Here is a 12,657-nt window from a genome sequence, read left to right as displayed (position 1 = left end):
CCATACTGAAACTGTAACTGCACATTGCCAATACCTGCAATCTCACATGCATAGTCGTCCCCAAGATGGGCAACACCATGTTGACCCCCTGTATAGGCGGAGAACCACTCACGATGAGGGGTGACATGAAAGAAAGCACCTGAATCAAGAATCCATGTATGCATGTCATTATCTGTATCTGCAAGTAAAACATGTGCACCAAAGTGTGAAGAGACAAAGAGTACGTCACTTCCACTGTCACTGTCATGAGTGACTACATTCACCTCTTCAATTTTTACATTGCTCTTCTTAGGCCGACTGTCCTTCTTCTCTTCCTTGCTATCATCTGTCTTCTTGCCTTTTCCTTTCTCTTTCTTCCATTTGTAGCAGTCACGTTTAAAGTGACCCTTCTTGCCACAATGATGGCATTCAACATCTTTGCCACGTGATTTACTACGTCCCTTGCCATCATATTTACCCTTTTGTTGTGATCTGCCCCTAGTATGCAAAGCATTGGAAGACTTACTGGATGCATTGTTCTGCGGATTCATCTCTTCCATAAGTAGAGCACTCTCTACATCAGCATACAAAAGGATCACATTAAAATTGCTCATAGCAGTCCCGAATGTATCCCAACTCTCTGGTAGAGTGCAAAGCAAGAATATAGCCTTAAAATCCTCATCAATCATGAACTTCAAGGCAACCAGCTGGCTGAAAATGGAGTTAAACTCACTCAAGTGAGTAGACATTGCTGTACCTTCTTTCATACGCAAATCCATAAGCTTTTTCAGCCAATATACTTTGCTTGCGGCACTCTTCTGTGCATACAGTTCTTCCAGTCTAGTCCATATAGCATATGCAGAATCCAAACCTTCAATGTTGAAGAGCAAGGCATCAGAAATCGATAGCTCTATGGTTGAGCGTGCAAGCTCATTCAACTCATCCCAATCGTCTTGATCCATGTCCGCAGGCTTTGCCCCTTTGGTTTTGATCGGCTTTGCCTGCTTCTTTTGTAACAGGATATTGTAGCGTTGTTTTTGCCACATTGCAAAATTATGTGTGCCTTCAAGCTTCTTTATGTGCATCAAATTACTGCTGTCATTGCTGCCAGCCATGATTTTCAGCCCAAATGTGACCAAAAAACCAGCAAATGCAGACCCAAACTGTCAGCCAAGTGACCAAGGTACAAACAAGTACCAATCAGCAATAAATGACCACGCAAAAGTACAGATTTCAGATCTGTAATTAAGTTTTCAGAAGCACCAAACCAAGTGCTACAGCATTATCCAACTGATTACAGCTGTTCCAAGGGCATGTGCATCACATTACATGAGAAATCCCAAAATTTCAACTGCAATTTCTGTTGTACATGTACCCACGGGCATAAAATTTGACACGAACGGTCAAAAGCCACAAAATTTTGTGCTCAAAAGTGTCTAACACACATCTGCATTTCCTCTGTCATGCATAGGACTGTCCAATTTTGCCAATATAAAGCAATTTCAGCAAAACCCCCAAATTTTACCAAGTGTTGATATCCAAATTGCACAGAATTCAACCTGCATGTACATAAAATGACCAAATGCTGCACAAATTTTGCCCAAATTGTAAAAGCCCCAAATTGGGGGTCCAGTGTACCTCAATGTCAAGAAATTGGGTTAATTTCAACCCAATTTGTGCATGTACATGAAAAGCCCCAAATCTCAGGGACAGAATGTCACAAATTCCTGCAATTTCCGAAACAGATTTGCTTGTCCTGCATCAACTTTCCCAAATCTGGGAAAAGCCCCAAATTTTTGGGCCTAAAATCTTCACAAATTTGCACACTATGTGTGCGCGCACGAACACCTTGGTTAGAGGGGGGGAAATTCAAAGGACTTTGAAGAGAAAAAACAATTTGATGACGGGTGTGTTGACCTGTCAGTCGTGCGCCGTTCGCGCTAGTTGCCCCGCTGGAAACGGCGCCTATCACAAGTCAATCGCGTAGCCGCCGTCGTTCTACAACCTGCCACGCGACGGCTGCTGCCCGCTACCCTGCCCCACCGTGGTGCGTGTCATCAGCTCGTTTGATGCCTGCCAGTCGCCACAGGAGCTGTCTCCTGCCAGTCGCATGTCACCTGCCAATCATTGTCCTACCACGAGCCTGAAAGCTATCGCCTGGTTCACGCCTGCTTGCCAGATCACGAAACGACCTGTCATTTGTCTAGAGATGATGTTTTTGTCATGTGCCTACACCATGGAATTGTCGCCTGGCAGAGACGTGACCTGTTGACCTACACAAACTTTGAGAAGTACAAAATGCCTCAACCGCAACTCTGATACCAGTTTGTAGGAATCGATTAAGCACGGAGATCGAGGCAGACTGTCGTATGCGCAGTGAGAGACAGAGAGAGAGAGAGAGAGAGAGAGAGAGAGAGCGAAAGCAAGCAGTGTAGAGTGTGAGCACGTTTTTGGTACAATGATGAGTGTACCACTTTAGGTTTTAGATAGATATATATATGAAAGTACAATGAGCTAAGGGTGTGTTCACACCCGTGCACATATAAAAGGCACGATGACCCTTTATTCCCAACACGATAGTGTTAGTTTTCATATAAATATAGCAAATGCACCCTTTTGCAACAGCCAATTTATGATAATTTGTCACCCATAGGACCACCAAAGGACTATGATGAAGGTGGTGAAAGTGTGAAGTTTGAGCCTTTCAGTGGTGCACAAGATAGGCTGAAAACACTTACTTTTATTTCGCAGTTTGATATAGCCTGTTTTGGAGGCAACTTCATAGAGGCATCTAAGATACGCAAGGCAACCACATTCTTGAAGGGAAATGCATTGTAGTGTTGGTCTACACTTCTCATTCAAGGAAAGGTGCCTACCACTTGGGTCAAGTTCAAGCAAATGTTTGCTTCAATTTGATTGACAAGTACCTTTGAAGTAGGCATTATGAAAGCATGGAATCAATTGGATTCCAAGGATTGCAAGAACTTGAATCAGTGAAATAAGAAGTCTTGGAATGCTTTGCTGCTCGTTACTTCTTAACAGTTAGTACCCCTCAAGCCTCCATTAGTGAGTGAAGTATGTTTGTGGTTTGCCAAAGGATAGGGTATACAGCATTTTCGCATAAAGCCCATTGTTTCTAGCATGTCACAGCTCATAGAAACTGCTATTACAGTTGATGCATTGCTGTGTAGAAAAGATGCAAGGTTCTAGGACACAAATGCCAATTCACATGTCAAAGAGGCTAAGGCTGGTTAAAAGGGCAGAGTGAAATAAAGACTGAAAATCAGGGCAGACCTGAAAATAGGGCTGGAAAGAGGAACAAATGGCAGAGAAAGAGTGGGAGAAATGATGCACGACGTAAGGAATCGATGGCTGCAAATAAATGCTTTATTTGTGAGCAAGAAGGGCACATGGCAAGGAGCTGTCCAGATAGGCAGCAATCTGAAAAGGATGATAATAGGGGAAAGAGAGGCAAAAAACCACTGCTGGTCTAGTGTCTAATATAGTGGCACATCAACTCACTGATGATAGTACTAAACTTTGTAGGGCATGGATCAAAATTAGAGATCAGCAAGCATTGATTTTTCTTGATCCAAGGGCATGATCAAATTTTCTCTCTCTTGATATGGCAGCCCGTTTAGGCATCAGAGGATGAGATGGGCCCGTGGGTGAGATTAGTATGGCATGTAAGGGACACGCAAAGCTGGTCACTCCTATCATTGAAAAGCTTCATTTGCACATTCAGAGTTATGTGGACAGCGAAGAGTTCTTTATTGCTCCTTTGGAAGGATGTGATGTCTTGCTTGGTATGCCTTGATTCCATCATGAGCATGCAATGATTGATTCTCATGGTAAGATTGTGACCAGGCGAAGTTCGTACTTTGGATGTAAAGTTAAAAGGGGAATCTATCCCTATTATATCTACTTCTACTATGTCCAATATAATGAAAAATCATCTTTTAGCTTACTTGGTTTTCACTAAGAAAACAAGTGATAATGAAAATGTTGGAAATGTGACTTGTTTGGATAAAGATCACATGTCATTTTTGCAAATGTATGCTGATTTCCCTGTCACTTCCGAGACACTTGCCACTCGAAAGGCCTCAGGATTATGGCAAAGAAGAATAAGCCACCTTACAAAGTCAATGCAGCCCAGCAAGAGGAGATAATGAGACAGGTCAATGAGTTGTTAGAGAAAGAGCTGATTCAGCCCAAGTCATCTTTGTTTTGTTCTCCAGTGCTTCTAGTGCAGAAAAAGGATGGGTCATGGCACATGTGCATTGACTATCATGCTTTAAACAAAATCACAATAAAGAACAGATTTCTGATGCCTAGGATCAATGATATCCAATTCATCTCTGTTTTGTTCTCCAGTGCTTCTAGTGCAGAAGAAGGATGGGTCATGGCACATGTGCATTGACTATCATACTTTAAACAAAATCACAATAAAGAACAGATTCCTGATGCCTAGGATCAATGATATCTTGGACATATTGCAAGGAGCAACCATTTTCGGCTGCATAGATTTGAAAAGTGGTTACCATCAGAATCAGATTAGGCCTGAGGATGTATCCAAGACAACCTTCCGAACATCTTTTGGTTTGTACGAGTTTCTTGTTATGCCATTTGGGCTTACAAATGCTCCTACCACATTCAATAGAATGATGGATTGCATCTTTCGACAGCAGGGAATTTGTGGGCACTTTCTTTGATGACATGATTGTCTTTTTGAAGAATGAGGTCGAGCATCACAAGCATTTGGCAATAGCATTCAATGAGATGCGCATGCATCAGTTTTGATGAATGACAATAAAGTGTATTCTTTTTGCATGAGATTCACTTTTTGGGCCACATTGTATCGGCTGATGGCATTCGTATGGATCCTACTAAGGTTGAGGCAATTCGTTCATGCCCACATCTTCAAAATGTTCATGAGATTTACAGTTTTATGGGCCTTTGTTCGTACTACAAGACGTATGTATAGGACTTTGCTGAAACTGCTTCTCCATTGCATGCTTTGCAAAAAAAAAAAGTGCTATTCAGATGGACAACAGTGAAAATTTTGGCATCTAATGCAATCATTTGTTGTGCAATGTGATGCATGTGGAAACAACATTGAAACTTTGCATCCAACAAGTGGAGACAGCCTCAAGAACATGGATAATAGCAAATCGATCAATCAATTCAATATACCTACAACGCACAGTGGCTGTCATGAGGACATATATTTTGCAAGCCTCACTTAACATATGGATTTTTTTTTAATCACATGTTTAAGTAAATGCTGCACATGTGAGGTGCAATTGAGATTAGTGCAAATAAATGACCCTGGGACCCGAGGGAATCAACAGATGTCAACCGCAAAAGTTGTAGTTAGTTATGTCACATAGTTACTAAGTGGTATCTAATGCTAGTTATTGGTCTAAGTCATTTATTCGGGCATAAGTGTCAGCTAGTGACACTAGAGATGTGGCGTTTAATGGTACTTAACGCCGATCTAGTAGTCAAAAATAGCAGAGGGACACTCTGAAGATGAAGTGGCCTAGCCAATTTAATTATTGGCTAGTCATACTATTTTTTTGAGCATTGAAATAACCTGCGACTTGGCAAAACCCATGTAAGTTTAGGAAAGCCTAATTGGGGCTAAAGGGAGAAGAAAATCTTGTTTTTGCATTTTGGAGTTATTGGAAAGAGAGACTGGGCTGCTGCTGCCTACTTGTGGGGCCATTTCTTAACCATTGGAAACCATTTGGTGAAGCTGGTTGCATATTCCTAAATATGGGAAGTTGGTGATTGCGGCTGATGCACTTTCTCCTAAAGATTACAACGTCTGATTCTCCCTTTACTCTTGGTGAATCCATTTGGGGCTATCAACCTAGGTCAGTAGCTCAATTTCACTACATTCTCATGATAAATCTCTAAATTTTCTCTCTCTACAGCATTCTCTCTCTTTTTCCAACCATTTTCGACCAAGTTTTACAGCAATCCAACCAATGGAGGTGAAGATTTTGGGTGAATCTCTGCTATAAACTCTAATTTACAGCAAAAATTAGGGTTTACCACTTGCCTCGGAAAGTATGCCAAACATTGAAGACTCCACGACCTGAATTATTCAGGGCTAAATGTGAATTTTCAGCTAAATCAAATTTGGGGCATTTCCACTCTTCTCGAAGGGAGTGAAGGCGCCTGAATCAAGGGGCAAATCAGATTGAAGACTTGCTGGTCACTTTGGACAACAAGGGGAGTTTGGATTGCGAAGGGGATTGGAAGTATCCCATTGCTAATCAACTTCTACTTCAATAAAGCTAAAGAAATACCGAAAGGAGCACCAATTTTGGGGCCAACCAAGTGTCCAATGTCCAAAGATTAGTAGGTAAATTTGTGTATTTTCAGTTTTGCAATAAATGCTTAGTGTTGTAATTAAGTTGTAATCAAGGAATTACCACCCATGCACTCAAGGAAGGCTGGTTTCGTAATGCATGGGGCCTAGAAAGACCGGACATTCTAGTTACTCAAGCAATAATTGCTGTTAGAGCTCGAGGGATTATCTTCAGTCTGTTAGCTTCTAGGAAAAGATTTCTCTTAAAAGTAGAGCAAAATAATGTGGTTCAAAAAGTGCATAAGGAAGACAATGTTTTCTGGCTTCGGGAGTTCAGCCCACCATTAGCAAGTATGCTAGGAAGAAGAGCAAACTCTATGGTTAAAAGGGGAGCATACAAGATATGGCAACGGCTCAAGTCTAATGATAATGTGATTCTACATAGGCAAGGCTTGTCCAAATGGAGCCTAACTAGAGTTTTCAGTCCTGTTTGGAATTTTGTATCAGGGAAATTGTCTTTGGTGATGAGCAGGGGATGCCACGCGGCTTGTGAAAAGATTCCTCCTCTCAAGTGCGGGATAAAAATATCTCAGCTGGTCTTAATACAGCAGCAATGAAATTGCTGCTAATGGTGAAGAGTGTAGAAACTGATAGGGTGAGTAGAGCATGGAAAGTTGAAATTTGTGATAGCAGATCAGAAAAATACTGAAAAACATAAGGACCTTGAAATTGCCATTCAAGGACAGAGTTTTGGCATGGAAGGTAGTCATAGGGGCACTAATGACAGCTGGAAAATTAGATAGAAGAGGCATCTCTGATTGGAAATGCACTTCTTGGGAAGAGGAATCCATGAGACATCTCTTTTATGACGGCTGCATTGCAGCTGCAGCATGGCAACAAATCCTTTCCCATCTGGGTTTTGTGGTGCAGGATAGCAGAAACACGCAATCTTATATTTTTGGTGAAAGCTTGAGTTGCAGAAAGCTCAAGTAATGGGTTTCCATACTCTCAGTTCTGGTCTTTCAAGAGATATGGGAAGTGAGAACCAAGCTCTTATTTGAAGGGACCAGGAAGGAAGTCCAATGGAGCAAAATTCTATATAAAACTTGGAGGTATTGAAGTATAGCATGTCTGGTGGGGAGATTAGATAAGAAGGATCTGGGTAAACTGGAAGTGTTGCTAAATTATTCAGAATCCTCAAAAGTTATATGTGAGCAATATTTGTAAATATTATCATCTACCATTTTGCATCTAAACTTCTCAAGTCTAAACACAAAAGGCAAAAGTTTGATGTCACAAAAGTTGATGTTGGTAGACTGATGCTTCAAAAGCCTTTGGCCTAATAAGTGTGGGCCACAACTAAGCAGCAATCTGGTACATACAGATAAGTGCTCCGTCTGAATGATCTGTCAGAGTATGGAATCAACCTACTGGCCCAGACAACCAAGGGCGATGTGCATAAAGAATTATAGAGTTTCGTGTACATAGGCTTTAGTTATCGTATAGAATTGACAACGCAGGGAGTGGAAGATTACTCCGTGTCACTGATGTCACATCTAAATGAGAAGGCATTTTGTGTTTCAAGCAACGAACTTACTTTGATTTTCAATAGATGTAAATTACATAAGACTGATATGGAAGAAACATACAAGAAATTATCTTAGCAGGTGGAATGCAGATAATACCACTTGAAGCTCCTGGTCAAGGATGGCTTTGCGTGAAACATCATCAAGTTCTGGCTCCAGCATATGTTTAACTGCTAGTCTTCGGTAGTTCCAAGCTGTGTATACTTCAGGGTTGAATTCAAGCAGTCGAGCACTTTGCTGAAGGGCAATTTTGGAATAACTTGAAGCAAGCAAAACGGAGAATTAAAAAAACTAGGGGAGAACACAAATCAAATTTAATATTGTGATCAAATGCATGCATGAACTGCATTCTACAACGTGCACAAGCAAGGAGTAATTGTTTACTTATGGAAGACGTTTTAGACAAATTCCCACTATAATCCCCACATTGCCAATTACAAAACGTGATGAGCTTCTACGAGGGAGGACCGCATGCACCCTCTAGGTACGCAGGACCTCCCAAGCAGAGGCTCATGATGTTGAACACTATAGGGAGAAACGATGGAAAAGAGCCCCTTTGACCACAGCCTCCCAATCAGAAGCTCATGATGTTGAACGTTATAGGGAAACACAAGGGAAAAGGAGCTCTTTTCCCACTTCGGAAAATGTCTAAAACTTCTTGTGGAAGCACTATTGTTTGCTTAGGAATCAGTCAAACTTAATTCATGTACATTGAAAGGCAACTCATTGTGAGTAGCAAGCCAATTTGTGTCGATAGTTTGCTTAGAATTGCTTGAAGCATGAGCTTGTAATGCAAGCCGAGCTTGTTGCTGGCTGGATGAAGCTTAAGGATGGCATTGTTAAAGTATGAGTCGATTATTGAAAACTAACCTGCATCGATATTGAAAGTGTTTTGAGCCTTACTTCTTTTCCCGATGGTTTCGAAGGACGTCTGCCTGCAGATTGGCGATCTTGGCCTCTTCCTCCTTGAGTCGAGCAGGATCGAGAGCAGCAGATTTCCTTGGTCGGCCGTGCATCGTTACGCGAAGAGGCTTTGCTTAGTCCACGAGAAAGCGCAACCTTCCGCTGCTTCGTTCGCTTCTTCAAGGCAGACGTTGCAGTCGAGTATTCTGCGTGGAACAGACGTGAGAGAGAGCGTGCAGAAGCAATTTTTGAGGGAGGGAATTTTAGTCTTAGCTGACTCGCAAGCTATAACAAGTTCCTGGATCTCGTTGATGAGAAGGGGAGTGACATGGCCCGAAGACCAATCGATATCAAGTGTTCATGAAAAACCTCCTTGTCTCTCTCTCTCTCAAGTAGCTACCCTAGTGGTAAACCACTTCCTTTATCAACCCACTCACTTGAGCTCAAATTTTGCTATTACTTCCTAGATGAGTGTACTCATCTAGAGATTGAACTCAAGCCATTCGAAATGTTAATTGAGCAACACCCATTTAATATTTCTATGTTTTTGCGTGTGCATGTGGAGCATGCCACATTCCCTGAGGTGATGAACTAGCCATCCTAACCATCAATAGATCCAAGCCATTATTTCCCATCATAAGAGACATCCAACATTATACATCAACCCTCCTATGTTACAGCAATTGTTGCACCATCCTATGCTTATTGTGGCAGCAACCCATGAGGGAGATTTTGAGTTGAGGCAAATGCTACATAGACATATTGACATCTCAGTAATAGTCTCTATTGTAATTTCTAGGATTTTGTTTCTCTCAAATCAACTTTTTAGCTTTCATTATAGCTATAAATCTCTCCAAGTTACCATTTTTAGTTTGGTTTGCTCAATAGTCTACTTTGACTACACTTTTCATTGTATCTATAACAAGATATCATCACAATTATACTAAATGCTCAAGTCTCATAGGGTATTTTGGCATTTTGTAGATATTTACACCTACCTCTCTCTCTCTCTCTCTCTCTCTCTCTCTCTCTCTCTCTCTCTCTCTCTCTGTGTGTGTGTGTGTGTGTGTGTGTGTGTGTGTGTGTGTGTGTGTGTGTGTGTGTGTGTGTGTGTGTGTGTGTGTGTGTGTGCACGCGCATGTACAGGCATGTGTGCATGTACCCCCATGGACCCCATACCCCAAAAAAGAAAGCAAAACTTAAAATAAGAAAATAAAAATTGACTAGGGCAGGGGATACACAAGGTGTCAAGGAAGAAGAAAAGGATAAATGGGGAGGTGGTCAACCACCGTGGGTTGCCAACCCCCCCCCCCCCCCCTCCACATGACAAATCCCAACCCCCACCCTTATCTCCCCCTAATGGTTGGTAACAAGGGATATGCAAAAGTACTAATTGAACTAATATAATTGAAGGGATTTTGGAGTAGCATTCTCTTTCCTTACTACTCTATCTCTCTCCCTCCTTAAGAAAATCTAGTCTCTCTAGTACTTCTCTTCCTTTCTTACTCACTAACCCTCACTCTTTCACACCTTGGATTCACATGTGCTTGTTCCCTTAAGCTCATAATAGTGATAGCAGTTGCTAAGGTCAATAATAACATGATAGATTTACAAAGAAGGAATAAAGCAACTTCATGGAAATAGAATTAGAGAAGTTGAGCTCACTTAAGGATGGGGTAGAATGATAGTAAAAGGGATGAGGCAAAGCTCAAAGAAACAAAGGTCAAGAAGGTGGTGATTGTAATCATATTGATGATAATGATGATGGAGTAGAATGATATTTACGACAATGATGATTTTCAAAGATGATAATGAGGAGTGCCTACTCAAGTAGTTTATGGGGGAAAGAAAGATGATGGAAACAATGATGAGGACAATGAGGGTAGTAGTGTAAATTTAGTGACAAGGGCCAAACCTTTCTCTCATTATCTCCCTCACATTACATGAATAGTATAGTTGGTATATATGCAATATTCTTGATGCACTCCTATTGGCTTTTATGACTCTAACAACATTAAAATGGATAGTGATTATCAATACATCTTGGCTTGTACCTTTATGTTCATGGTATAATACTGTGACTTTGCCATGAATTGGATGCTCTTTGATACTTTGTTTTACTAGTCTACTATTGTGCTAATATCATTAATTTGCAAGCAATTAATCCCTTGTTACTAACTCTATCTTGATTTATTTACTATAGTAACATCTAATCTACTTTAGTCAATTCTTTAGTTAGAAACTTAATATTGTTATGTATTGACTAGTCTAGATTCCTCTTATCGTTTATTACTAATGGACTTACTTTTATTGTTAAATTATTTGATCAAAGTTTGCCTACTATAATTTTAGTGCTAAGGTGGTTGTTGTATATTGATTGCAATATTCTTTTACATATTCGATGTTTTATAATTTTATTCTTAATCCACCTAATCTGACTAATCTTTTTTATTATCAACAATCTTTGTGATTCTCTCAAGTGTTTCCCGGTTCCTTTTTTTCTATCGATTTATTTATGATTTTGGGGCCTTAGTATGATAACTCCTTTGCTTCCTAAATTGGATTCCTTATGCTTGATGTAGCTTGGTGTAAAAACACATTTAATGTTGGGGTTTGAGATTAGCCCTCCTATTTAATACCTTGTTTACAGACTCAAAATCTTACTTTCCAAACACAAAATCTTGCCTTTGCCTTCCTTTTGTTTTTGTTAACTATTAGACGAACAAGGTGGAAAATCTAGAAAAGCTAAAGCAAAAGACAAAGGCCAAGGCAAAGTGAAACGGAAGACGAAGGTGTGCCAAGAAAAATCTAGAAACACAAGAAGCGCAGAAAAGTCCTAAATAAGGGAAAAAGGCGCACAAGGAAAAGCGCAAGTCAATACTTTTGTAAAAGAGCGCAAGCGTATCATGATTTAATTTAAGGAGCACCGGGCTCTCACCCGTGCAAATTGTAAATGTAGACGGGCGGTGGAAAGGAAGCTATGAAGATAGGAAGATAAAAGGCCAATGGGAAAAAGGGCCTAGGCCACGCCTCGCCATGTAAAAAAGGGGATAAGGGGATGACCGCCCAAAAGGGATTTAGGGTTTTGTATATAAAGTTGAAAAGTGAATGAGAAGCTCATTCTTGTGTGTGGCCAAAAGTGTCTCTCGTCCTCTTCTTCTTCTTCTTGTTCTTGCTTGCTTGAGCTTGTGCTTGAGAGAGGGAGTGTGAGAGTGTGAGGGAGTGAGTGTGTGAGGGTGAGGGACCGGGGGGGGAGGATAAGCTCTCCATCTTCTCCTCTCTTCTCTTCTCTTCTCTTGTCTTGCTCACGGCTATGGAGCTTGGAGCGTGTAGCTTGAGGATGGAGCTTGCTTGAAGCTTGCACTTGGATTGTGGAGCTACTGAAGTGCGCGAGAGAGGAGGTAACTCGATCAGCATGGAGGTAAGCTCACTATACCTGTAGATATGAATGGTGCATCGGCTATGTGAGAGGTAGCCATTAGTACTCGGCTTGGAACGTTTGAAACAATAAGCGGTCCATAGGTCTTGGCGGTTGAGTGAAAGCCCCCACATTTTGGTTCTGTTGTTGGGACCAATGGATTCAAGCCTTGAGCGCTTGTGCACTTTTAATTGAGCATCGAAGTAAGGGTTTTCCCCGAACCGATGCTTGAGGTAGATAGGTAGGAAGTGAGGGAGTTTGAAGAGGTATTCGATCTCCTTAGCAAGTAGGTTTTTTGTTTTTTGGATTTGGAAAAGCATGTTGGAGTAGTGTAGTTATTTGCTTTGTGATTTGGGTGCATTAGGGTAGGAAAAAACAAAGAAAAAGAAGAAAAACAAGCATCAGGGTTTCTGTTGTCATAACAAGGCATGAGGGTTTGATTCGGTTACTGA

At 41.1% G+C, this 12,657-nt stretch overlaps 1 protein-coding gene across 7 annotated transcripts in view; it reads right to left on the bottom strand.

The window, feature by feature from the left end:
* LOC148038722 (geranylgeranyl transferase type-2 subunit alpha 1-like) overlaps nucleotides 1-9,142 on the bottom strand; it is a 64,228-nt gene extending 55,086 nt beyond the window's left edge. For 3 of the 7 annotated variants that reach the window (XM_087674528.1, XM_087674527.1, XM_087674530.1), the window contains exons 1-2: nucleotides 8,788-9,133; nucleotides 7,984-8,143 (exon numbers count right to left, since the gene is read on the bottom strand). In XM_087674528.1, coding sequence (XP_087530654.1) covers nucleotides 7,984-8,143; nucleotides 8,788-8,900 — 273 coding nt within the window. In that variant the 5' untranslated portion in view covers nucleotides 8,901-9,133. Of the gene's footprint in view, nucleotides 1-7,983; nucleotides 8,144-8,787 lie in introns of all 7 variants that reach the window. The other 4 variants (XM_087674524.1, XM_087674520.1, XM_087674536.1 and 1 more) reach the window with 4 other exon arrangements.
* Between the last annotated feature and the right edge of the window lie 3,515 nt (nucleotides 9,143-12,657).

The sequence above is a fragment of the Lygodium microphyllum genome, chromosome 3 (genome assembly GCF_053477565.2).
Source record: "Lygodium microphyllum isolate KBCC chromosome 3, Lygodium_microphyllum_v1.1.10, whole genome shotgun sequence".
NCBI classification, from domain to species: Eukaryota; Viridiplantae; Streptophyta; class Polypodiopsida; order Schizaeales; family Lygodiaceae; genus Lygodium; species Lygodium microphyllum.
The sequence above is the reverse complement of the archived record's forward strand: the minus strand, read 5'-3'. Positions and strand labels throughout refer to the sequence as shown.